The 27,249-nt window shown below is 48.0% G+C and overlaps 2 protein-coding genes across 4 annotated transcripts in view; one reads left to right on the forward strand and one right to left on the reverse strand.

The window, feature by feature from the left end:
* The window catches only part of Dock2 (dedicator of cytokinesis 2), a 397,939-nt gene that overhangs the window by 167,978 nt on the left and 202,712 nt on the right, over nt 1-27,249 (reverse strand). The window lies entirely within an intron of this gene.
* Insyn2b (inhibitory synaptic factor family member 2B) overlaps nt 1-27,249 on the forward strand; it is a 106,136-nt gene that overhangs the window by 60,786 nt on the left and 18,101 nt on the right. The window contains exons 2-3 of the mRNA XM_015492636.2: nt 23,840-26,043; nt 27,145-27,219. Of these exons, the coding sequence (XP_015348122.1) occupies nt 24,707-26,043; nt 27,145-27,219 (1,412 nt within the window). The 5' untranslated portion in view covers nt 23,840-24,706. The remainder of the gene's footprint in view (nt 1-23,839; nt 26,044-27,144; nt 27,220-27,249) is intronic.

The following is a 27,249-nucleotide window of genomic DNA, read 5'->3' on the forward strand; positions in this document are numbered from 1 at the left end:
TGTAGACGGTGAGAGGACAGATTCCACTTTGAATCTGTGCTCTGCTACTTAGAAGATGCATGTGTTAGTCAAGTAGCTAAACCTCAGTTGCTTTTACCCATTAAATGGGGATAACAGTACCACCTTGCCTGGCTATCATAAGAATTATGGAAGGATGTTCCCAGTCTGATATCTGACTGAGAGCAGGTCCAAAACGAATATTTAGACCTTCTTCCTTAAAAAGCAAAAAGCTTACTGGATCTTTGCCTTTTGTTCTTTTTTTTTTTTTCTTTACAAATTAAATAGTACCTTCCTGGACACTCTGAAATATTACCTATCCCAGTGGTTTTATTACCTTACTTTAGTCACTCTCAGCAAGGGCTGGTGAATAGTGGAAAATTTTCTGCACCATTCTCTATGACACTTGGCTACTGGCACCTGAAAAGTGGAGAGTGTGACCCAGGAACTGAATTTTAATTGTACTGAATTTTAGTGAATTGAAATGTAACTGGTGTCCTGTGGTTCATGGCTTATGTACTGGATAGAACATCAAGTCTGAGCCCTGATAACGAATATACAGATTTAGCAAAGGCAAGGAAAATACCCACAGACTCCCTAACATTGGCAGCAGCTTTCATGGCAGACGGACCGGCTCCTGTTCACCCCAGGGACTGCAAAAGAAACTGCCCCAGACAGTGCATGCTCAGCCAGAGCCAAGTTCTGTAAACTTGAACAAGTTGCCGAATTGTTCTCAACTTATTTTCTTATCTGTACAATGGGATAATGCCTTACGGTTGTTTCTAAGGTGAAATGAAATAACAGATGTCCAGATGTCCTATAAAACGAGGGAAATGGCAAACGTAGCTCACTGCATTCTTAGTTTTGCAACGTTTATCATGATGCCATCTTGTTGCCTGTCTTTACGGAGAGACAAATGTACTACCCAGGATCCTATCTGTGCTTTAAGAGTTTTCCCCCAGAGGGTCGAAGTCTGTTTGTGTCCATTGCTCTATTTGTCCAATCCCTAGCCTATCCTGTCATTCGGAGATTTTGTACAGAAAACCAAATATCTGATTTGGGGATCCAGTTCAAACCATCAAGCACAGGAAAGCATATGCGTACAGCATACATGAGCACGCCTATTATGTACATGAGGATTCAAACTGGTATTTGCAAATAGCATGAGAACCACATGTGCTCATATACTTTATTGATTTGCCTCAGCTGTTAAAAATGCCATAATAAATCTGCTTGCTAGCAAAGGCCCTGCTATAAAAAAAAAAAGTCCAGCTTAAATTAAAGGTGAAGCTATTAACATTTGTCCTGCAGCCTGTAAGACTCTAACGAGTTCCCTTCTGGCATCAGTGAACTTGAACCCAGCTGAAAAGGGGCTGTAAACTCCACTGGGGTTTCTCTTGCTCTATGTTCATCGAAAGCTCTTTCTGGAAATGGACTGATCTAAATTGCTCTATCAAAGCTTCTAGATGAAGACAGAGTGAGAGAGAAGGTAAATACAACTCTTCAATGGAGATCAGGACTATTTCATAAAGTGCAAAATGCTTCAGCAAGAAGAACCTGCTCAAGAGATTTAACTGATGGGGTTTCTCCCCCTGGGCTCTATGGATACTGTGGGCTGGGCAATCCCTTGCTGTAGAGGACTGTCCGGTGTATTAGGAATTTAGAACATCCTTGTCTCTCCTTGGAAAGTGCCAGTGAACCCCCTCCCCCAGCTGTGATAACCAAAGATGTCTTCAGATTTCCCAAGACATCCCCTGGTGAAGGTGAGGATTGGCCCTGGTTGGAAACCACTGGTCTGTGAAAGTCACACCTGATTCATGTCCCCCTTTGCCATTTTTCAGGTGTGTTATCATGAGCAAGGATTGGACTTCTCTGAGCCTCAATTTCCTTGTCAGTAAACTAGAGATAACTGTACTTTCAGGGGTACTAGGTTTTTAAATTTTTTTTTCCCTGAGGATTAAGTTAGATAATGCAGGTAAAACATTTACCATGATGTCTGGCAACTAGTCTTCTCTAAGTGGCAGTTATCATTAACTATTGTGACTTTCTAAAATGTTCCAAGCAAAAGAGCTACAAATTCTAGATGCTTCTCTGCATGAGCCCAATTATCAGGCACTTAATCCAAACCGAGTAACCAGAGGGGTAGAACTGGCCAGAGACTCTTGCCCAAAGCTCCTGCTTTCAGATAAATCTGGGCTGGAAATGCAGGGCTCCTGCCTTCAGATAAATCTGGGCTCTTCTCCTAGAAGGACAGATTGTAAGTGCAGAGAGGGAAGGGACTCTGCTCAGTTCCCTCTTGTGTTCCTAGTCACTAAGACAGTGCCAGCCTCAGAAAAGGACTTAATAAATATTTATTGAATGATGGTATTTCCAGAGGGAAACAGCATTTGCTTTCTCAGCAGCTGAGCACTGGGTTTGTGCACAGGGCCAGGAGAGAGCCACCGGGCAGGCTTTCTCCTTCAGGACCCAACTGCACCGTAGTCTTAACAGACCTGACATTTAGGGTGCTGCTCAGTTCTTTCTGACAGCAAACCAAGAAGGCCAGGAAGGGTGCGTTCTTGTTGGTGTGATTTGGGCTTTGGTGACTGGCTCGTCCCAACTCCGACACTTGCATAGGTTCATCACTTTGGACAAGTGGATTCTTTTCTATAAACTAGGTTTCCTCCTGTCAGAAGTGTGGGTGAGAGTACCAACTCCCAAGGCTGAGGTTATAATTGACATGATGGTTATCTGGGGTAATAATACTTCTGAGTGTGCACACACTGCCTTGGGTCACCCTTTGAATGGTTCTATTGAATGAGTACTTGACAGACGAGGAAAATGAGGGTTTCTTAGCAAGTGTCAAAGCCTATGCTAGACATCAGAACTTGTGACTCTGCAGGCCCCATGCACAGTCCCTGGCACATGGGAGTCACCGAGGATTTACTGAAGAAATGAATAAACGGATGAAGAGAAGGTCAAGCTCAGGACTGTTTGGTAATACTTGGTGTGAGAAAAATGTCTCCCTGCTCATTTACAGTTAGCAACCTTCTACTTCCAACCCTCCAACATCTGCTGAAATATTTCAGACCTTGTGTAAGAAACAGTTCTTGGGTACTGTGGGATAGGGGCTTTCTGAAGACATTTTAGACACACAATCATCCCCTGGTATCCACAGGGCATCACTTCCAGGCCACCCTGGGGTTCCAAAACCCTTGTATAATAGGACACAGTACTTACCTGGAGGCTATCACACCCTGTTTATTTTAATCATCTCTAAATGACTCACAATGCCTAATACAGCGTAAATGTTTTGTAGTTGTCACATTGCATAGTTTAGGGAATGATGACGACCAAAAAAAAAGGTGGTCATTCTCAGTACAGACACAATCTATTTTCCTGAATATTTTTGATCCACTGTCTGTCATGTTTGCAGGTGTGGAAACTTGGATCTGGGCAGCAACTGCAGTCAGGTTAAGAGAGTTGACATTAGGGAATCTGTTTGACCCTGTGGATGAAGGTTAGGCATCCTCTTGTCTGAAAGTAAGAAATTCCTGTTGCTATAGTTGCCCCCAAATGTTCTCAATTTGTTCAGGTCCACAAAGGACAGGGGAGCAGGTACAGCCAGGTGAGCAGAGAAGGTAGGTGGTGGGAATTCCTGGATGCAGATACAGTCATTTTCCCGCCTGCCCCCACGGATGCACATAATAGGTCTCACCTGCATGACCCCTGCCCACCCCACCTGTCCTTTATTTCGGCTGGATACCAAACATCATACAGGCCTATGTGCAGGCCGGGATGGGTGAGTCCCATTACCTGGAAGGACCGGGGGCATTTCATCACCTCCCCCTACCACAGGCTGCCATCTCCCAACATGCTCTTTGACTGGCAGCCTTGAGCCATTCATATTTAGGACCCAGTTTGAAATCAGTTTTTTGCAAAAAGGAAAACTCAGAGGTTGCAAAGGAGAAGCTTTCATATGTGTTTTGTTTGCCCTTGATTTAAAAAAAATTTAAATCAGTTACCAACTAATTGAAAGTTGGGATATTTAACACTAAATTCTAGCTTCTTCCAAAAAAAAAAAATCACTGCCTCTAATAATATTGGGTCTATATTTTATTCAACAATGGGGCCTGAAGTCGAGTGGCAACTGTCTGCTTTATGACATTTTTCTCTGCCTATCTTGATCCCAGTCTGCTTTACCCACTGATGTTACCCTGAAGGTACTTGAGTTCACAAACCTATTAAGCCCAACATTAAAAAAAAAAAAAATCTATGTCTCAGCACCTGTACTTACTGAGCACTCTGCATGACCTCATTTAATTCTGACCCCAATGAGAGGGTAATGACTAGTATCTTCCTTTTGCAAATGAGCAACTGAGGCTCCCAGGGCTTCTGGAGCTTGTCCAAGGTCACACAGCTGGAAGGTGGTAGAGCTGGGTCTCCACCTGGGTCTGCCAGGCTCCAGAGGCCCCTTCCTTCCCTCACACTGCACCACTTCTGTTGGGGGACGACACAAAGCTGCCATGGCGCTCTATGCAGGCTCTCACACATAGGTGGCCCTTATTAGGAATGATTTGGGGATTAATAAACCCATAAATTAGCTCCATCCAGCTTTGCTGATGGAAAGTCCCGCACAGCCAATACCATTCACTCCCAGTGAGTCGCAGCAAATTCCAGCCCATCTGACCATCACTGTCCATCTAAATGAGGGTCCTTCTTAATTAACTGAGAGACCCTAGAGGGTCTCTAGGGGCCCCGAAGTCTCCAGCAGCCTAAAGGCCCACGATCAACCTCCATCTCTGCCAGCCCCTTCCCACCTCCCTCCTGCATTTGGAGAGATGCTCACCCGCACCCTCCCCAACTCCCATGACAGGGAAGCTGCTCAGAAATGAGCCCGAGGAGAGACGGCAGACATCCCATAGGAAGGCAAGCAGAGGGGCACAGGAAGACGCAGAGCAAGTGTCTCTGAAATGAAATGCACCAGTAGAGCCTGGCTCAGCTCTTTGGAAAGCCCATCAGGGATGGAGAAGGGACAGCTTCCATTAAGACTCGGGGGAAAGCCCTCTTAGAGCCAAACTAAACCACTTTGGGGGACCAGATCATCAGACTTCTTGCCAAGAGCCAGGCCAGCTCATCACTTTAGCCCAAGATAGTACAAAGAACCAGAGTGTTCCAAAGAAGCAACCACCCTCTCCCCTCCCACAGCTCCCGCTGCCCCAGGGCAAGGTCCCAACCTCTAGAGAGAGGACTTAGCCCCAGGTGTGCTCTGTCCATATTGGCTTCTTTCCACCCGTGCTCCCCCTCCAGCAAGGCCACCCTCCCAGCAGTACCTCAAAAGAGCCATGTCTTCTCTGATCTCCACACCTGGAGGATGGGTCCCCACCGCTGCCTGAATCAGTTCCCTTCCTGCACCTCCCCACTGACTAGCAGGCCAGTCCTGCCCACCTGCCCCCTCTGCTAGATGCTCTTCTGCCGCCCCCACACCACCACAAAAGGTACTGGCAGGCCTGCTGTGCCCGGGGGCTCCCACAGTGCCCTGACTTCCTCAGGTGGGACTTACCACACTATAGTTAAGTGAAGCCTTTCTTTATGCCCCCCCCCCCATACACACACACACACCGTGGGCTCTGGAGGAATGATCCAGATCACTGCTGCCTTCCCAGTGACCATCCTGGTTCTTGCAGATGAAGGATTTAAGGAAGGAGTACATAAACAGGAAAAGAGGTCCCCACTGTAAAACCTTCAGTGTCACTCTGGAAACCTGGGCTCCCCAGGTGACCTCATGCAGGTGACCTTGTACAACCTCAGCAACATCTATGCCACAGAGTAGTTGAGACTCAGGATATTCTACTTGTCTCAACTGGTCAAGACCCTCCCCTCCAAGGCCTTTGTGTCCTGCGGCCTCTTGCTATAGAATGACATAGTAGCTAAGGACAGGAGCATTGGAACACAAGTCCCTGAGCTAACGCCCCTGCTGTGCTAGCTACTACTGTTTGAGCCTGGCAAAGGCACTCAGCTTCTCTGTGCCTTGGCTTCCTAAAGGGGGCTCAGTGGTGTTGGTTACCATCATGCCTCTTGGATCCTTCTTGGACTAAGTGGTTCTTCCCCTCCTGCACGGGCTTTGGTGTTTTCAGTGTGTTGTGGTGTTTTTGAGGTGGTTCAGCCCCTGCAAGTGAAGACTGACCTCTTTGTGTCTGGGTTCCCTGTGGCTCCTCTGGCACAGAGAGATGGAGATCCAGGTGGTTAGACTGACTGGGCATCTAGGTGGTCCCTTTCTTTGGAAGAGCAGTATCTTAGATGGCAGGGTGTGTATCACCCTGTTCCAAACTTGAGGATAGGAGATGACTTTACTGTCCCCTAATCTACTCACTCTGGAAAACTGGCCACACACAGAGAAAAGCGGGGAGTTCCTTCTACTCCAAAAGTTGTAAGCAAACATGGCGGTCACATCATAACACGTGACTGAGGGTCCAGAAAATATCTCCAGGTGTCTGCAGCAACACTATTTGAAGCCATTGGTCTAAGTAACTGCAAGTGCAGCTTTCCAAGTCAGCTCCCACCAAACTAATGTCCTCCCTCTGCCTCATCCACCTCAGCACCACCTGGATGACTAGTGCTTTTGCCCAGTTCACCCACAGCATTTTTAATTTATTCAGTTCTCACCACCTTCAGTGCTACCACCTGGTCCTGTGCACCAGTGCTCACCTCTAAGCACCTCCTTCCGCTTCACCCCTGTCCAGTCCCTTTTTATCAGGACAATCAGAAAAAAACATTTAAAAGCACAAATGTACTCTGTCTCTCCCTCCCTCCCTCCCCTTACCCCACCCCCTGACCCACCAAACCCCATATAGCTTAAAACTCTTGAAGTCATCATGTTTTCAGAATCAACCAAAAGACAAATGTGGCCTTTGGGATTGCTATCGCTGACCTGGCAGCCTCCTCGGAGCCAACTCTAGCCTGTTCTCTGGGCTCCAGCCATGATTGCTGGCCTTTCATTAGCTGTCACGAAGGCCAAGTGCCTTTTCTGCCCAGGGCCAGTGTCCACAGTGTCCTCTGGCCTGGAACATTATCTTCTCATGTTCTCCCTGCACCCGGCCAAGTCCACAGTGCCTCTGAGTCCAAGTGTCACTTCCCCCACACCACCAATACATATTAGGTTTCCCCATTATTTTCTCATAGGATTCCTTTTTTTGGTCACAACCCTTAGCACATTTTACAATTGCATGTTCATTATTTGTGTGTTTATTTGCTAACTATTGACTTCTACCAGGAATTAAGTTCCAATGGGTGACACCACGGCAGGTTGGTATACCAGTTGTACCCAGTGGTAGGCCTTGTGGACTTCTGATCAATGTTGGCTTGGTTTTGTTTGCTGCTTTACTGAAATCCAATTCCAGATCAAGTTTTACCTGAATCTTGGTGAGAAGAAGAAATATATTTTCTTTTTCTCACCACCAAGAATCTCTGGTGATTTTCCTCTCCCCAACAACTTCGTATACCAAAAGAGAGGGGATGAGATTTACATATGAAGCCATAATGGGCCTAATCCATCGCCCTACTCATCAAAGGCATGCAGTACTGCTAATCAAAGTTTCCACTTGGCATCAGCAGACCAAGGAGATAATACTCTTAATGTGATTACATCCAAATGCTAGGAGACGTGATATTTAAGTTTGCTTCACAAATGCACTATTCACCTAAGCTTCAAGATGTTGGAAGTAACTCCAGGGCATCTCTTTCATCCCTGCCTCCTGCCAGCCAGTCTTTGCTGGCGTTTGCCACTTCCCCTGGCCCCACCACAATAGCCAGGCTCATGTGGAAGGAAGAGCTTTCATTTCTCTATCTGGACCCAGACATAACCTTCCTTGTGACTGAGCTATTTGAACTCCCACTCGTCCTAGAAACCAGGCTCAGACGTGCCCTGCACCAGGAAGCACTTCCTGACTTTACAACAGGTTGGGGCCCCCAAACTCTGGATTTCCACAGGACTCCGACCTTGCTAAGCATGTGCCGGTTTCCTTGCTGTCTCTTACTCCCCCGCCTCATTCCCTCACTCCTGACGTCTGCGAGTTTGGGCTTGACCCATAGCGGGTGCTTGACAGAAGTACATGGGAAGGAAAGAAAAGAAAGGAGGAATGCAAGAATGGAAAGAAGGAAGTAGGGAGGGAGGGAAAAGGCAGTTTGTGGCTTTGGTGTTAGGAAGAGAAATAGGAGTCTCGTGGTCTTGGTGGAGAGAGATGACACAAGTGAAAATCAATAGTGATTATGGTATATGATTAGGGCAAATGCCTGATAGCATTAATTAGGGCTGTAAGAGCCACAAAGAAGGTAAAAATAAAAACTTCTGGAATGAAAAAAAAAGAAAAAAGCCATGAGCTGAGCCCTGGGAAAAGCCATTTGCTAGGCAGTCTTCCTGCATCAACACGAACAGGAAGGAACGCTGTGCCCTCACCTTTGACAGCAATATCTCCCTCCAACACAATGTGCTTTGTGACGAGGCCTGTTTCCAGGACACTAATACCAAACTAAAGCAATCCAATGCCAAGGAGCTGCCCAGAGCTTCTGCAAACCTGAGTCTCCAAGCAGCTCTGCACAGCACACAACAAAAATTCATATTATCCAAGATTGATCTTTTGGCCTTGCTATCCTCAGATCCACCGGGGGAAGGCAAGACTGAAATGCCAAGGCCCATTTCTGACCTGCAGTGTCAATTTGGTGCTGACTGGGCGCCTGAGTTCTGAGTCGTGGACTGGCTCCCCCTCCATGGTCTCATTGTAGGTAGGTAGTTAGCTCTGCACGGACAGCAGGGGAAGTCTGGCCCCATTTCACAGAGAGTGAACTAGAAGACTCAGGCAGGACGGCAGGCACTCGCAGGATCTAAGACTCTTGCTCTGCCTGATGAGCCATGCTGTGTGGGCATAGTCAAGGTCAGGGTAAGCTGTGCTTCAGTCGAACTTACTTGAGATCAACGGTCACTTTGTCAACACCCTCCACATTGCTAAAAAATTTTTGAGCTCTTGCTAAATGCTTAGCACCACGTCTCACATCTTTGAATCACACATCAGCCATTTGTGACAGGTTCCTTTTATCTCTCATCTTGTACCTTATGTAGTAGGAAACAAGGCTCAGAGAGATGACAACATTCACCCAAAACAGATTTGAACCCAGACGGATTCTGCTCCATGGTCTGAGCTCATAGCCACTGGCTGCTGCTGTTGAAACCACCACTCTGCCACTTAAGTTTCTGTCTGGCCTTCTGACTTCCTGTTTCATGTAGGGTCCAGCACGCATGGGCCTTGCCTTCTTTCTGTTCAGGTAAATAAAATTTTATTGGAACATCACTGGGCTCGTTCATTTATGTGTCATTCAACAGCTCTTTTGATACTACAGTGGGCAGAGTTAAATAGTTGGGTCAGAGACCACACGGCCTAAAAATCTACAAATATTTGTTACCTAACCCTTGATGGAAATAGCTGCTGACTCCTGATAGAGTAGTTAAGACAGACACTGTGATAAGAGCCTAACTGTCATTATCTTATTTTATGCATACCGCAATCCTGTGTGTGTGTGATGTGTGTGTGTACTCATGCGCGTGCATGTGTGCATGGAGAGAGAATTCTGTCAATCCTATCAATCCCATTTTGAAGATAACAAACCTGAGGCTCAAAGTATTGCAATACCTTGACCAAGGTTGCAGATCGAGTAGACGACAGAGCTGGAATTCAGATCCCAGCAGGCAGGTGCCAGAGCCTGTGCTCCTGATCACCTGGCACTCCTGTCTGCTATGGGCCCAGCACTGTGACGCTGAGAAGCTGTGGCCCTGCCCAAGAGGAGCTCCCTTGGGCTGATGGCTGGGATGGAGGAGAGCTGGGGCAGGCCTGCAGAAGCCCAGTGCCAACTTAGTCGAGCACCCTTGGCTGACACCAGTCTCAGAAGGTGCTGAAGCAGCTGGGGCAGCAGAGGAAAAGCAATAAGAAAAGGTCAGGCGCAGGTGCCACAGCTCCCTGTGTCGAAGGGAACTTCCTCCAAGCCACCGACAACCTCTTGGCCACTTTATTCCTCAGTGTTCCTTGTTGTAAATTATCATTATTAAAAGTTGCTTGGCTGCTCTAGGAGCCTGCTCCTGTAGGGCACTTTGCACTCAGTTGGTCATCCACAGTTAGGTGAGGACAGTGCATCCCTTCCCATGAGGGTCCTCTCCTGTTACAATCTGGGGAACCTGAGCATGGCCTGGAGGGAGGAGCCATCTCCATGCTCCCTGACAATACAGTGAGCTCCTGGATGGCCCAAGGGTGGCCTTCTAGACAGGCACATGCATAGACAGGGAGCTCCTAACCTTGGGGCAGGGGTGGTCTCCTCCAAGTCTGGGGAATTTCTGCTAGAACTCAAGTTGCATCTTTGAGGCACCTGGCCATGGGCTATGGTTCTGTCCTTGGAAAGGCCACAGGACAACCTGACTTCCCACTTGATGTTGCAGGGGAGGCTTCAGTGGACCACCACGTCTTTCCTGCCATCAACCTTCTCGGGGTTAAAAAACTCATATTCCATCAACAACTTTTACTGTGATTCCTTTTAAATCCCTTTAGAATTCTCAGAGTTGAGGCCTAAAATTTCAGATCTGCCAAAAAATTCAAAGTGAATGCTCTTTTGATTAAAGACCTCTTAGAGCTATGAAACCTTGTGACTCATGATAAAATAATACACACCCCAGAACTAAGTAGTGATAAGGATATGTTCTATTAAGTTTCCCTTTTCCCCTTGGTTTACCAGGAAGCTCATTCCAAAGCTCATTTTTGGTGTTTCTCCACTCATCTAACTTCATTTTTTTATTTCCTATTTTAGTCATATACTCATCACTTTTGGTTTTATAGTTCCTGTGTTTTATCCATTTATACGTGATCCATGAATCCCCACACCCACTGTGTGTGGAGGCAGGAGAGGTACCATTAATACTTCTGCTTCACAGATGAGAGTTTTGAGTGGTGACTGGTGAGGAACAGGCGTCTTTGTTGGTTCTCACACTTTAATGCTCAGAACGATGGTGCTGCCAATAGTAATGATAACAGGAGCCAAAGTTTATTAAGTGATTCCTGCCTGACAGGCCCTTTCCTGAATGCTTTACAAGTGTGTCACCTCTTGTCAACCTTCTAAAGTGATATAATTAGCTAGGTATTAGGAAGGGAAAATCGAAGCACAGAGGGGTGAGTAATTTAGCCTCCATCTAAGATGCAGAAAATGGCAGAGCCAGCCTTGACACCTAGGAGGTCTGGCCTCAGAAGGATGCTTCCTTGCACTGCGCCACACCCCCTAAGTTACCAGACCTCTCTGAACCACTCTGCATGGGACTTAGGGGATCTTTTTCCCCACATTTTTATTGATGCATTATAGTTGGACATATTGATGGGATTTGCTGTTCCATATTCATATATGCACACTCTATAATACAATTTGACCAATATCCCTCCCCAGCATTTCCTCTGACCCCTTAGTCCCTTTCCTCTACAGATCTCCCGTTGATTTTTAGGAGGTCCACGCTCACCTTTGTTTTCCCTTTTCCTCTCTGGCTTCCACATATGAGAGAAAACCTTCTGAGTTTGACATATTTCACTTAACATGAAGGTCCCTAGTTGTATCCCTTTTCCTGCAATTGCCATAAATTTCCTTTACAACTAGATAAAACTCTATTGTGTATATACACCACATTTTCTTTATCTACTCATCTGTTGATAGATACCTAGGCTGGTTTCATAGTTCGGAGGTTGTGAATTCTGCTGCTCTACTAAACTTGGGTATGCATGTGTCATTGTAGTATAATGACTTTAATTTAGGATAAATGCCAAGGAGTGGTATAGCTGGGTCATATGGTGGTTCCAGTCCCTATCTTTTGAGGACTCTCCAGATTGATTTCCATAATGGTTTTGCTCATTTATGGTCCCACTGTCAGTGTGAAAGTGTTCCTTTTCCTCTACTTCCTCTCCTCCAGCATTTATTATTATTTGTGTTATTGGTGACTGCCATTCTGACTGGTGTGAGATGAAATCTCAGTGAAGTTTTGATTTGCATTTCCCCAATTGCTAATGATGTTGAATATATTTTCATGTATTGTTTGGCCATTTGTATGTCTTCTTTTGAGAAATGTCTGCTTAACTCATCTACCCATTTATTAACTGGGTTGTTTGACTTTTTGGTGTAAAGTCTTTGGAGCTCTTGATGTACTCTAGGTATTAATCCTCTGTCGGAAGACTAGCTGGCAAAGGCTTTCTCCCCTTCTGTGAGTCCTCTCTTCACATCCCTAATTGTTCCCTTTGCTGTGCAGAAGCCTTTATTAACTCTGGAGGGGATCTTGATATTTCAGATGAGGTGAGGCGTTCCCAGCAATTCTGGACGCATAGAATCCTGGACCTCATTCTCAGGAATATCCAGATGAGCTCTGGGGAGCTGCTCACCACTGACCACCCAGCAGCAATGGTTACTGGCTCCCTTGAGCTCTGCTCAGGTGCTCTGGGCTCTCTTCTCAATGTCTGTGCACCTGGTGTGGTTGGGTTCTGCATTGGCCATCAAAGGCTCATGTATTGAAGACTTGATCCCCAGAGCCGCAATGCCCAAAGGGGGCACTTTGGAGAAGTGATTGGATCCTGAAGGCTCTGACCTTGTCAATGGATTGATCCATTGAGAGATTTATAGCTGAATGGACTATTGGGAGGTGGTGGAAACTGCAGGAAGTGGAACCTAGTTGGAAGGAGTGGGTCCTTGGGGACTACAACCTGTCCCTGCTCCCGTCCTCTCTCCCTGCTTCCCAGCCAGGAGCTGAGCAGATCACCTCTGCCACACCTTCTTCCATGATGTTCTTCCTCACCTCAGGCCCCAAGCAATGTGGCCAGCCCACCGTCGACTGAAACCTCTGAAACCATGAGCCCAAATAAACCTTTCCTCCTTTTTGCTTATCTGCACCAGGTCTTTTGTCACCGCAATGAAAATCTAACTACCACAGCCCCTCTGCAGTCAGAAAGGCTACCCCAGTCATTGGCTCAACCGGGATCATGGAGAGCAGCCAAAGCCTGGCTTGAGATCGTGCTGTTAGTACAAAGGTCCATGTCCAGGCAAGACAAGGGCAGGAGGAATCAGGGGACAATCTCTAGGCAACAAAATAGGCAAGCAGGAAGGAGGGAAGGAAGCCAGCAGCCCTGCTGGGAGATCCTCACTGTACCTGTTATGTGCCAGACACTGTGTTATATAAGCCAAATATCATTCTCATTTTCAAATGCGGAAATGGCTCAGATATGAGGTGACTCCTCCTAAGTCATCCAGCAGATTTCAGGGTAAACACATGAATAACTTTTGTAAGAAAAAGCCTTTGCCAAGTAGTTATGAGTAGTTCACTTCAGGAGATGGAAATTCACCTCTGCTAGTGGGAGTCGTGGTCACAACTGGGGTGTGGAGGGAGGGCAGACCTCACAGCTGGGCATGATGGGGCCCCAGGGGATCCTCGGGGTCTGTGATCCTATTCTCAAGTAGAGAGGACAAGTGGATGCCAGGGCAGAGGGGAAGACCCAGGTGAGTGCAGGAGGCCAGGAGTGAGGACAGCCTGGACCCAGGCGAGGTGTCTCTGGCTCAGGGCTTTTCTCCATCTCCTTTCCTGCAGGGTGAGGAGTGGGGCTGTGTGCAGGATGAGCTCCTGCAAGAATCCGTGCCCGACTGTCTCGACTCACTTTCCTTTTTTTTTTATAAAATGGAAAGGAAGGGAAGGAGAAGGAGGAAAACAGAAGGAGGGTGTTTATAACTGAGCTTCTGTAATTGTGTGATTTAACCCACATGGGACATCCTTGCTATTAGGCCCCGTCAAATGAGATGCAATTAGAAGTGTCCTTGTAACCCTCCTATTTGCATAGGAGGCAGATGGGGCTTCATAACTAGCCCACTCAGAAAGCATGTCCCAAAATGGGACAGGGATTCTAGCAGTGGTCTGAGGTTCCTACAGGAGACTAGAAAGGAGGAAAACGTCCACAAAGGCCAAGAGATGCTCTTGGCCCCTTGGGAAATCCTAGGCCTCCTCCAAGAGCACCACAGCACCAACACCGGGTGACACCCTTGCAGCACTGTCTCCTTAAACTTTCCTCTTTACACTTTGAACGTAGAGATTTTCCATAGTTCCCAACAAGGAATCTCACATCTAGGGTGCTGTCCTATCTCTGTGACCTGAACACCTAATACATACTTGTAACCCTGGAGAGTGGTGGTCACTGTTTGCTGAGCTCCCAGCTCCTGTGCAAATATGCTGGACACACCATTCAAGTGCCTCAGAATGAAGGGTGGGCTCTTTAACAGAGCCCGCATGCTGCTGGCTGCCACAATTCTCCTTCATCTGCGATTAGATCAGGCCATAAACTTCCCCCCTTCCTTCCCCTAGTGAAAATTCTGCAGTGTGGGCAGGGATCCAGATGCGGGAAACCTTCACCGTGGCCGCTTGCCAAGGCTTTGCAGCACCGGGGCGGGTGGCACACTGCAGAGTTCAGGACCCGACACTGTCCCAGCCGGGTGTGTGCTGTGTGTCTCCGTCAGGGGTGGGGATCCTGCCAAGCCCACACTGGGGGCCGGTTCTGCTGGCCCCCACCCCAGAATGGGTCCTTGGCTTCCTCCAGCCTCTGGGGAAGTTCCTTGATCTAATAAAGTTTGCCTTTCTTTTGGTCCTGCCAGACCACATTTATCTGAGCCCAATCTTTCCCTTCTTCCTTAGTTTCCTCATCTGCAAGATGATGGGAGACAGGAAGGAGCTAGAAAATTTTAAAAAAGCAAGGGGTCCCTGGAGTCACTCTTGGTTCTAGTCTCAGTACTAATATTCTAACCAGCCAAAGCTGTCCAACTCCCAAGGTAGATGCCTGGGTCCCTTCACAACAGGAAGACGTTTCCAGCAGCTTCATAATAGCTTTAGACAATCTGCAGTTGGATGTGATCACTGAGCACAAACTTGGACAACTAAAGAGGGAAAGAGCTCCCAGGTGCCACAAAACCCAGCAAGGTGGCACTGAGATGGAGAAGGAGCTTCCTGACTTCTTCCACTGTCACTGGACCCCCTCCCTGACTTGGAAACAGGAAGTGTTCACACCTCAGCACAGGAGCGGCCTGTGGCGCCTGCCAACCCTGTGGATGAATGTGTTCACAGCAATTTCAGTCCCTGGCTGTCCAGCTTCTTGTCAGGCCTGGGCTTGAGCTTTATGAAGAAGGGGACTGAGGCACAGTTGCTCAGCTCTGCCCTCCCCTTCTCACCTGACAGTAATTCCTCCAGTGCTAAGTCCAAATGGCTCTAGATTCTTCTATCTGTCTGAGCAAGAAGCTCCCCCAGTGCATGGTCCAGAAAGCATCTATCAAATGTTTTCAAGTCATAGTAGTACAGCCTAAAAAAAGGATAAGAAAATGTTCCCAGTGATATAGTGAAATAGAAATGCCTTTAGAAATCCCAGGAAAGTCTCAGAGAAGAATTAAAAATGCTGAGAAATCTTGAGGTGATTTTAAACCGATGCTCTTTTCATCTGTGAGGAGAAGCTGGACCGAGTGCCTGGCAGGTGGGTGCAGGGGTGGTCAGGCTTTTCCCCCAGAGAAAGCAAGCTGAAGGTGACCTCTGGAAGTCCAGCAGGAGCATCAGTGTCTCTCACAGGGATGTGTGCACGCCAGGGCATAGTCTCTGGGGACAGATGCCCGAGGTGCACCGGAAAGGAAATTTGAAGAAATGCTGAGACCCCGGCCTTGACAAAGAACAGCCAAAGGATTGAATCACTGCTGCAAAAATACTTACTAAAGAACAGCAGAAGGGGCAGGGGCTGGGGAGGGAGAGATGGGGAGGAGGGGAGGAGGAAGCAGGGGAACAGGGGAAAGACAAGGTGGAGGCAACAGAGAGGGAACAGAGAGCTGGGGAGGAGACACGAGAAGGAAACAGGAGGAGAGAGGACGGGAGGGGGAGACCAGCTGGATCTGTAGCATTTGATGTCTTAAGCTGAGCTGTGGCTTTGCCCTGCTCATTGCATTCTCTGGACTGTCCTCTGCAGTCCTGCGTGCCTGAAGCATTTATTTATTTTTTGTTTAAAAATGAAAGAGGAAGGAGAAGAAAGAAAAGGGAAAGATAAGAGGAAGAGGGAGAAGAGAACCATATCCCTCCTGGGTTTTTTTGACGAATGCACTCGGTGGGCACAGTGGTAGGAGAAACAGCCCTGCAGAGCTGACCTGCCCCCCCGCTCCCCGCCCTACCTCGGGGAGTCTGTGTCCTCCCCCAGGTCTGTTTCCATGAGTCTCTTGAACCTAGGCCAGAAGGAGACCGTGTCTCTTCCACTGTCCTCCCTGCTGTGCTGGAGATCCAAAGGCCCCAGACTTGGCGTCCAGCTGCACTTCTGCCTTCGACTCCGCCTGTCATTCAGATGGCTCAACCAGCATTCCTGGAGCTCCTGCTCTGAGCCAGGAACCATCTGGGGCCGGGGATACAGACCTGTAACCCTGATCCTCTAGAGGCATTAATAGGGGGAGGAGGCACTCAGAGCCTCAGTCTTTCCATCTGTAAAATGAAGGGGTTGTCTTGGTAGGCTTTCGCCTGAGTGTACAGAGGAGACTACAGAGGGAGGCTCAGTGGCTGGAGGCACTAAGCTTCCGCACTTTGCCAGAACAGCTCCTCTTGATTCTGTTGCAGGGATTGGAATTCTGCTTAAACTTGGATTTGGAAAGATGATTCCATTACAAAAGGGAATTTGGAAATCACTGAATGAGATGCTCCCCAAGGCCTAAAGTTTTTAAAGTTCTCGGGTGTATTTCTAAGGTTCAGTGATTCCTTGAAGCCTCTAACCCTAAGAATTCATTCACTCATTCATTCAACAAATACTTAAAGAGGCTCGTCGATGAATGGGGCAAATACAGATGACAAATACACAAGCCAATCATCCATAGTGCTCCTTCACAGATGAACAAGGAAGGTGGAGAGGGCTGCAGAGGGTCTTCAGGAGATGACCACCTCAGAGCTGAGGCTTCATGGTGACAGAGTCAGCCATGGAAGGGTGTCAGGGAGGAGTGCACAAGAAAGAGGAATGAGATACAAAGACCAGATGGTGGGAGTGACCTGACCTACCTGGGGCCAGGGGACCCAGGTCAGAGATCACGAGGGAATGAGATGAGTAGGATCAGGAGGGTGGCAGAGGCCAGATGACAGGAGGACTCCAAGACCATGGAAGGAGTTTGAATGTGAATTTAAATGTAGCAGGACACCTCTGCAGGTTGCAAAGAGGGCCCAACATGAGGACACTTTATAAAGGCTCCTCTGACTGCTGTGTGGAGGGTGGACAGGAAGGACAGGAAGAGCAAGCGCTCTCACAGTGGCAAAAACAAGAGATGGAGATGAAAACACACAGAGCAGAAATTGTTTGGAAAGGTCAACTGTGGCACATAGAAAAACGAGAAAAAGATTTCATGATCAGTATAAAGCCAACATCTTCCAGACTCCTGACACACAGGTATGGATCTCAGCCTCACATTTTAGTGCCTAATTCTGTCCTCAAGTACACCCACACTTTGCTTCCCCACTCAGTGATTCCAGAAAGCCAATTTCCTCTGTCTTCTTGACCATTTAAAGGAAAATGTGGATTTGGATACACCCAAAATCTATATAAGCCCCCCTTTCCTTATTGCAAAAGCTATTGGGTCAATTTTCAAATTGGAAAGACAAAATGAAAACTTGGACCACAGCATTAACCCTTTGATTTTAGATGGTTATGCAGGGACTCTTGCCAACAGATTTGACCAAGCAATTAACTGAGCACAATCGGAAGGGAATGGAAACTTTGAATTGCAAGACCAGGGCAAGTGATCAATAGTTATTCTGAAGTACTCCCACATTCTTAGCACAGCCTACACACCACTTGGAAGGATGAAAAGGAGTCTCAGTGGTGTCCCTATCCTATAGGAATGCACCCTCCTGCTAGGGACAAGCAACCACAAGAGCCCAGAGGCTGGTAGCTGGGGGCTGGGTTCAGGTTTCACCCTGGGAGTTAGGACACCTCTTATAGCCCTTCTGAGTCTGATTTCTTTTCTGTAAAATATGGACAATGCTTTCCAACCTTCCTAGTGTGGATTATATGGGATTTGAACAGACCTTGTAAGTTGTGCAGTGTGGTATAAATACTAAAGGTCATTGTTACTGACTCCAAGTCAGAAGGAGGGAGTGGGCACCATGTCAGTAAACAGAGCCGCCTCCAGACAGCAAGTCCCTAATGAAGAGCCTTCAGTCCCAACACCACCCGGGGGCTGCTGATGCTCAGACAAGGGTTGATGCCAAGGCCCCAGGCAATTCCACTCAGCTGCCTGTTCTATAAGTAAATTTGTATCAGATATAATCACAGCCACTAGTTTATATGCTGGCTAGGACTTCTTTTATGCCACAACGGCAGAGCTGAATGGCTGCAACTGAGAATGTGTGGCTAGCAAAGTTGAAAACACTTTACTATCTGGCCCTTTGCAGAAAAATTTACTGGCATTTACTGGCTCCTGGTCTACAGAAGAGAGTCTAACCCCCTGTTAACATGAAAAGCACCCTGATATTTAAAGCAGGATTTGGATGCATGAAATTAATTGGAAACCTTCCTCCATCTGGGTGCCGTGATCCCAGTGACTCAGGAGGCTGAGGCAGGAGGATCATAAGTTGAAGGCCAACCTCAGCAACTTAGTGAGATCCTGTCTCAAAATAAAAAATAAAAAGGGCTGGGGATGCACTTAGTGGTATAAATAGTAAGGGTCACTATAGAGCACCCATGGGTTTAATCCTCAGCCCTGAAAAAAAAGAAGAAGAAGAAGAAAGAAAATAAATCATCCTGCAATCCCCAACCCTGGGCCAAAATCTGCAGCACTTCCCAGAGGTCCATTGCATAGGGGATTGGCAACACAAGGCCCTTTCTTAATGCTTCAATACAGATCCAGTTTTATTTCTCTTCAGAATGTTTATTACAGTGTGCACATCATAACAGTCTCTCGATTAAGTTTCACCAAATTAAATCTGAGCCATAAATCGAGGAAGCATAACACACCAAAGGACAGACGTAGTTCATTTGTCCCAGACCCAATGGCAATATATCATGGAAAGGGAAAGAAAGTTGGAAGTGAATTAACTCACTCTTAATTAATCAGTTATGCAAATATTTGTTCCATGCCATCTATAAATATACTTTCCAACGCTGAGTGCAATGCTGCATACCTGCAGCCCCAGCTATTCGGGAGGCTGAGGCGGGAGGAGACCTTGAACTCAGGAGTTCAAGGCCAGCGTGGGCAGCACAGTGAAAACCTGCCTCTGAAAATAAATCAATTAAAAATAAATAAATAAAGCTACTTTATGCCAGAGAAGTTAAGCAAGATTAGATGACATGGGATTATATTCATTGATTCTCCAAGAATTCACTCTCACTTTGCTCTGCCAAGCTGGGAGCGAGGATTGGGGTTCAGAGCAAACTGTCATCACATCCTGTTTTCAGGGGTCCCGGTCTAATGGAAGAGGTGGGGAGTCAGCCTATGATCACAAAGAGGCAAGGGCAGTGCCCAAATACCCAGGGTACAGGGGTGGCAGGGAGATGGGCAGGATTCCTGGCACACCATTCTCTCCCACAAACGGTCCTGCAGTTCCCTCTCCCGAGGGAAAGTGGAAGGACCAAGAGGCCCCTTGGAGTCACCTCATGGCCTCCAGTGGATTCCATCTGGCGAGCCAACATGGCTGTGCTGAACATTTCAGGTGACCCCGTGCAGTCCTCATAGTGGCTCTGAGTGGTTTTACCAAGGCCACGTCACTTGTTTGACAGTCAAAAGTGGGAGATTCCAGTCCAGGTCATCAATTGCAGCCTTTCCCTGATGCCCTCCCTGCAGTGCCAACATAAACCCGAGGAGAGACCTGGGTGCCCACGCGGGAGAAGGCCTACAGTTTGCTCAGTTTTTCTGTATCTGTCAAATGGACCCTGATTGCACCAGGACCCTCAGATGTGGGCCAAGGGCACAGTGGGAACATAAACACGTGGTTTGTGCTCAGTAAGTTGGTAAACGAAGGAGGACAGACCCAAGATTGAAAGAGGAGCACCTGCTGAACCACGAGGTGCCGTCGGCTGCTGTGAGGGCTCAGGGGAGCGATTCTGGACTCCAGCCAGGCTATCAATTAAGCCCTAACCACCAAGGCCCAGGGAACTCCCTACCAATTAATTGAGAGCTGGGAGCAGACTCAGGGGCCTCCACACGGTTACTCCTCCCAGCAGATACACTCCTCAGGACAAGTCTACTCAAAGGTCATGGTGGGCATTGTAGGAGGAAGAGTTGGGACATAAATACATGGTTGATTTAAAGTGAAAATCACATGTTTCCTAAAGTTTCCAGGCTCTGTCCAGGAGACCAGAGATTCCACATTAGCTTGGTTATTCACATTTTCCTTTTCAATTATTCACTCAGTACCTATACCAAATATGGTATGAATCCAACAAATGTGAAAAAAATCCAATCTTAAATAAGCTCCATAATAAGAATAATGACATACACTATCACTTCCACTTTATTGTCAATGATGAAAAAAACCATCTTAAACTAACCACAGTGACAGACACCCTTGGAGAGGCCTTCCTTAGCAGAACTTTCTGGAGGTAAAAGTGGTAAAGGGGTTTTATCAACAAAATGTAAAAGATGTGGCTACTGACTCACTAATTCTTCTTCCAAGAATTTATCCCCAAGAGATTATTAGACAAGTGCTCCAAGGTTCATGTACAAAAAAATGTTAATTACAGCATCATTAGTAATATCAAATATTGAGAAAAAAGTTACTATCCACAGAAGGACATATTTAAGTAGACCATGGTAGATAGCCGAGTCCTGATAGCCTGCGAAAGGAGCCTATGAGCCACCTGGGAACTTCCTCCAACCTGGACAGTGGAGATGAGGCTTTCTGTCCACAAACCTAGCTATGCACATCCTACCCACGTGAGCCCTGAGCACGGAGACGCCAAGAATGAGCTGTACCAAGTTGTGGGTGCCTGGTGGCTCTTTTTTGGTGATGAGCTTCCTTCTTTTTTCCTTTCCTTTGTTTATCTACATTGTTTGGATTTTACAATGACCGTATTGCATCTATAAACAGAAAGCTGACTGTTTTTAAAGATCAAAAGAAAACATCTAAAGGCTACACAAATCTGCTGGAGAAGAGACAGGGCTGAAACAGAACCAGGGCGGCTTCCAGAAGGGGAATGTGGAGAAGGCTGATCCTGAGGCCAGCCTTGCACCAAACGATCAGCCCTTCCAGGGCCGGAGAAGGCAGGAAGGCCCAGGAGCCGGTCCTGGGGTTCAAATGTCAGTTCTGTCATTTGCCAGGAGAGCAACTTGGGACAAATTGCTCTCCTTCTGCACCTCAGTGTCCTTGTTTGTCAAATGGGGGACTGACAGTACCTCCTCTAGGAGTGTTACAAAGACCAGGGAGGAGAGGAAATGGAAAAGCACCTCTGCTGATGCCCAGCGCATGCTCAGTGCTCACCAGACGCTAGTGCTATGACAACCAGCTTCAGACCACTGTAGCTCATGAGAGTTGATGTTGTTCCTGAATACAACACTAAAGAGCAGGTGAAGAGTCAGTGAAAAATAACTTGGTCCCAATTCGGCAAAAGCAGACACACAAAGATCTAGGTTCTGCAGTGCGAGGGTGAAGGGCACAAGATGCAGGGTTTTAGGCACGTGACACTCTCCCAAACCTCAGTCTCTCACTCTGCAAAATGGGGATCATAGTTATTTTGAGGATCAAATGCCAATGCCAACACAACGCTTGGCAGCAGGACATTTTCCATGAATATTTGCTAGTACTAATTTGAAGAATAACCATTTGGCTATCGGATAAAGTAATGAGCTCCGTGTCCCTGGAGGTGTCCAAGGGAGACTTAGTCATGGAATGAGAAAGTAGAATCTGGATTCTTCTAGACCTAAAATTCCTTATGCAAAGTCGCTGAAACACACAACCCGGATTTAAAGTCGGGTTGCCCGGGACTGCTGTGCAGAATGACTGGGGAACCCGGGCCAGCAGGCTTGTCTCCCTAGAGTTAAGTGAAAACACAGTTCTCCAGGTCAGCCCTGCGTTGCAGACAGGTGAGTGTGCCCTGAGCTCGCTCCTTCTGTCTTAAGAGTGGCTCTACCTTCTGGAAAAGCTGCAGATGGGGTCATCCACAGTCGGGCTGCGGAGCCTGTGAAGCTTGTTGAGATCTGATGGTCGCCCCCCCCCCCCAGATACACACTCACACATTCGCTGGCACTCGCCAGGAGAAACCTGGCTACCAAATAGTAATGCCAGCAAGGATGAGAAACACGTTGATCGCTGTGTGGACCCAGCTTTACATGCACTGACCCAACGAGCCTGGGTCATGCAACGACTCCTCTGTCAGGGAAACCCAAACTCCAGTGGGCTGTTTGATCACTCATTTTCTCTCCAAGCCCTGTGGTCGATCAGCAAGGCTTGGGACTCATGCAGATCCTTCCAACCTACAGCAAGCCTTCTGGTTGGCTTTGCTCTGGCGAGGCCAGGGGACAGTCCTTATCTCTCAAGTCTGCAGGGCGCTTTAAAAACCATTCTCAAATCACTGCCCACCTGTCCATGTACCAGGAAGATCTGAAGGGAACAGAATCAAGCTTCCTGGTTAAGAACACAGACTTGGGAATGGGAAACACCTGGGTTCAAATCCCGGCTTCTCCACTCCTCGGTTACCTCATCAGTCCCAGGGAGATAATGACACCTTATAGGTTTTTATGTGAGGATTCAATGAGATAATGCAACACTGAAAAGGCACTTTGGGGAGCAGGGGTCAAGAGCACAGGCTCTGGAGTCAGACTGTGGAGGTTCAGATCCTGATTCTGTCACTAGCTGTGTATCTTTAGGCCTGTCACTTAACCTTTCTGAACTGCAAGTAATGAGCCCAGTTGTAAAGTGGTTTCAGTGACAGTGTCCATCTATATAGGGGAGTTAGGTGACAAACGAGTGGGTTAAAGCTTGGAAAGTGCTTAGGACAGCGCCTGTCACAATAGTGAGTGCTCAGTAAATGTGAGTTGTTATGATTAATGTGTGGAAAGCCCTCAGCATGGTAAAAATAAATGCTCAATAAATGGTGGCCGTTATTGTTACAAGGTACAAGTTCCTCAGAGAATTTCATGCATAGTTATCTCCTGGAAGGCAGTAAAAGTGAAGCTGTTAGGGGGTAAATCTTGTCCTTAGGAAGAGGCTGCAGTCACTGCAAAGAGACGCCAGGGTCCTCTCACCCCTGTAGGACGCCCCAGTTCCTCCATCCCTCCCACGCCCTGGCTCTCCTTGGCTTCCAGAGCTCATTCAGCCATCAGCTCCCCTGGTCTATGCCCAGTGAGCAGCCACAGGAGCAGGTGGAGGCTGGGCATACCTACACCATGCACAGGGTGGCCCCAGCCCCGTCCTCCGAGGGTGCACAGGGTATGGGTCAACACACACTGAATAAATAAGTCCCCAGATGATTATTTAATGACAGCTGCAATTTCTGCCATTAAAGGATGTGATGAGAATGTCAAATGGGAGCCCTGAGTGGACTAGCACTGATGTGGATGAGGAGAGAGTCACTGTAAAAGCTCCTTCCGGAATGACATTTAAGGTGGGTCTTTGCTGATGAAGAGGAGCTGGCTGGTTGATAACTGGGAGTGCAGGAAGCACAGGATCCAGGCAGATGAGTGCTTTGTCCCAAGGTCCTGCACCCACAAGGCACCTGGCTCTCTAGGAGCACAGAGAAAAACAGTGCAGAGGGACCTTTCCTACACCCTCTCACTCAAAACTACTCAGTCAGGGGTCAGTTGGGTGATGTCCTCTCCTCCCTTTCAGGTGCTCCCTAGCTGCTCGCAAAGACTGACCAAGTGAATGCTGTTCCTGGCCTAACATCCCGAGGCACAGACGTTGCTGACTCGGCCCACATGTGAATCTCAGCTAAGACATAACGACAGGGGACTCCATCTCCCTGAACGCCCTCTGTTGCCTCCATCCTACTGGGTTTTGTGAGGCTGTTTAGGAAAACAAGCTTGCCCCACTGAATGTGGAAACAGCATGAAAGGAAATAATGACCCCAAAGGAGGGCTCTGTGATTGACATCAGGGCAGACACCCCCTCAGGAGCATCATGTGTCACCAAAGCAGCAACTTCCCCGGTCACTTATTTATCCAGCTATTTACATGCTATGGCAAGAAGATGTGTCTGAGGTTTCCCTAGTTTGACACTGAAACTTGCTGCTCTGGAAAGGAACCCGTATGTTCTGGATGTAGCAGGTGTTTTGGGGGCTCTCTCTTTGGGAGTGTGCTGCGATCCCCCAAATGGTACTTTGGTGGTCTTTTTCTTCAAGATGGCCAGCTTCTCCCAGGATCAGAACAGCACTCCTGACCTACCCTGGTGAGCAGCCCCCAGCTCTCTTGGTAGATCAGATGTCTAATAGTTAGCCTAATCACTGCTTCTCTACGTAGCCATCATGACTGCCGTGGAATAACATCGGGACAGTGGGGGAAGATTTCATAGAGCTCCTAAGTGGAACCACAGGCTGGGAATGGCCGACAGGGCTTCCTATCCTAAAAGGGGAGGGCCACTCCATCCTGGCTGGCAGTTCTCTTTGACTGAGATGCCGTCATTCGATGCTGCTCCAAAGACCTAAGGGAGATGTGTGCCGGAGAAGTGTCTGGTTCTGTTCCTTCCCACTGAGGCTCAATGGCCCAGCCAACTATGAAAGTGAGACCCGTGCTCCTGAAGCGTAACAGCCTAGAGTCGGTGGAGCTCGTGAAGCCACCTCACCACCGCAGGAGCAAATCCCAGCAGGTGCGGTTCAAGGACGATGGGACCACTAAGAACCCAACTGGCCTAGCTGAGGCCGACACCCAGGCTCCCGAAGACCCGGCTGGGATGGGGAAGACACCAGCACCCAAGCATCATCACCCCCCTGCCTACTCGCTGTCCTTCCCCAGGTCCCAGAAGGCCGGGGGGTTTCGGAACATTGCCATCCAAACCTCCCCCAGTCTCAGGAAGCATTTCCCAGTTTTCAAAAGGAAGAAACTGACAGCCAGCAAGTCCCTGGTGGAAATGCCCACAGCACCCCCAAGTGCCATCCAGGTCAACGGCAACCTCTCGGAACAGGACATTGTGTCCTCTGACCTTGCCTACCTAAGGCTGGCTCAGCACCTGGAGGATGGACCTCGAAGGGTCAAAGTGTCCCACCCATTTCTGCCGAGGGTGTCCAAGGTACAAAGCAACGGGCCTCTTAGCATATGCTTAGAAGCTGGGTCTTGGAGGGCCTCAGAGAAAGCTGCAGCTGCCATTCAGGTCCCAGATGATTTTTATCACGGTCCTTCCTGGGAAGCGAGAGCATCCACGCTCAGCCCAGGTGAGTCAACTGAGAGGAGCAACTCGATACCCCCTTTGATTGACGTGTGTCCAGGGGAGGGGAGAAGGGTGCTGATATCAGATTCAGAAAGATCTCCCTCTGGCTTGGCTGTCACCCCAGGCACAGAGAAACTCAAGCACGAATTGCTTTTGCCCAAAGACAACTGTGAGGACCGAGACCTTGGCCTGCTGTCATCTCAGTCAAAGGACACATTCGTCCCTTCATCTCCACAAACTCACAGCTCCCCTGCACCAGGGTCCCACAGCCAACCCACCCATCCAGAAAGAGACTCAGACTGTCCTGCATCGGATGCATCGGATGACAGTCACCAGGACCTGGGGGCATGCAAAACTAACAGTGCATCAAAGTCTGCCCCTGGGTGTAAGGAGCAGCTGGCAAAGAACCCCACCCAACCAGACACCCTGGAATTTCAGAACTGCCCAGGAAACAATCCCCTCCCCTCTTCTCTTCCAAGGAGTGAGAGCAAATCTCAGAGCAACAGGGAGATTAGTGACATCAATCAAATACACCTGGCACGGGGTGAACTCTGCGACCTCCAAGGTCGGCTGCAATCTGTGGAGGAATCGCTACACTCCAACCAAGAGAAAATTAAGGTCCTTTTGAATGTAATTCAAGACTTGGAGAAAGCTCGAGCTCTTACTGAAGGGTAAGGTGAATTTTTCTTATGTTAAAAACTACCGGGTTTGAACTCGTAATCCTCCTGTACCCCCCCATCCCCCCAAAAAATCTTCTAGGTGAAGTCATTTGATGGGATGGGACAGAGAACGAGAGCACCGGCTCCCATTGGCAAAATGTCTCCAAGATGCTTGAGGTCAGTTGTGTCCCCCTATCATAGCTGATGGCCTCCCTTCACTCTGATGGGGCTTCATTCAGTTCCAGGGGTTGGTGGATCAGGGTGAATTTCCACTGTTATTTGCTTTTATGTCTGGGATGGGGGTGGGAGGAGAAAACAGCAAAGCCATGGATCAGACCTGATTTTTATAAAGATGCAGGTCCAGCTGATAGATGAAGGGGGACACTATAGCAGGTTGACACTTCCCCCACCCTCTTAGTGAGTTAATGCATTTGCATTTATGTTTGTCACAAAGGGCTTAAGGTGGCCACTGAGCTTATAGTTGACCATCCTCGCTCCACTGACCACTTTGAGGACTTGGGCTGGTCCATTATGGACCGACTCTGTAAGAGTTGAAATGAGATTACAATTCTGCAAAGAGAAAAAAGTCGCCAAATACATTCCAGGGTGACTCAGCACCAGTGTGGGGAGGGGAGGGCAGTGATCTGCCTGGGTGTGAGCTGCCCTTGTCCTTCTAGAAAGCATCATCTAAAGACCAAGAGGAAGCACTGCCAACGCTCATCAAAAAGGGACTGAGAGAGAAGCAATTAGCTGGCATTTGCTGTTAGGAATCAGAATCCACGTTGCTTGAGAAGAGAGAACTCTGTGATGATACAGAGAGAAATGCACTGGACCAAAGGGTCGGGATTTTTACTAATCACTCTATCCAATCCCTCATGTTGCAGGATTGGTGGGAGCAGGAAAAAGCCTTCAGATTTGAAAGTGTTCAAAGATGCATAAAGCCCACTAGAAATGGAGGTCCCCTTGTTGCAATTTTTTATTTCCTTCTTTGCAACACAAACTTCAGGGCACCATGAATGTTGTGTGGTAGGGACCCAGGGATTAGCTGGTAGATGTGTGTGTCCTCTGTGGCTTCTGCCCATTGATTTATCCAGCAAATGCTCTGTCTTGCAGGCGCAACTTTTATCGAACCGGCCAAGACCTCAACAACTGCAGTACCTGCCAGAACACAGCGTGCATCATATACAGGTACCTGGTCACAACCAAGGCCTGCTCTGC

The sequence above is a fragment of the Marmota marmota genome, unplaced genomic scaffold, assembly GCF_001458135.2.
Source record: "Marmota marmota marmota unplaced genomic scaffold, marMar, whole genome shotgun sequence".
Taxonomy (NCBI): domain Eukaryota; kingdom Metazoa; phylum Chordata; class Mammalia; order Rodentia; family Sciuridae; genus Marmota; species Marmota marmota.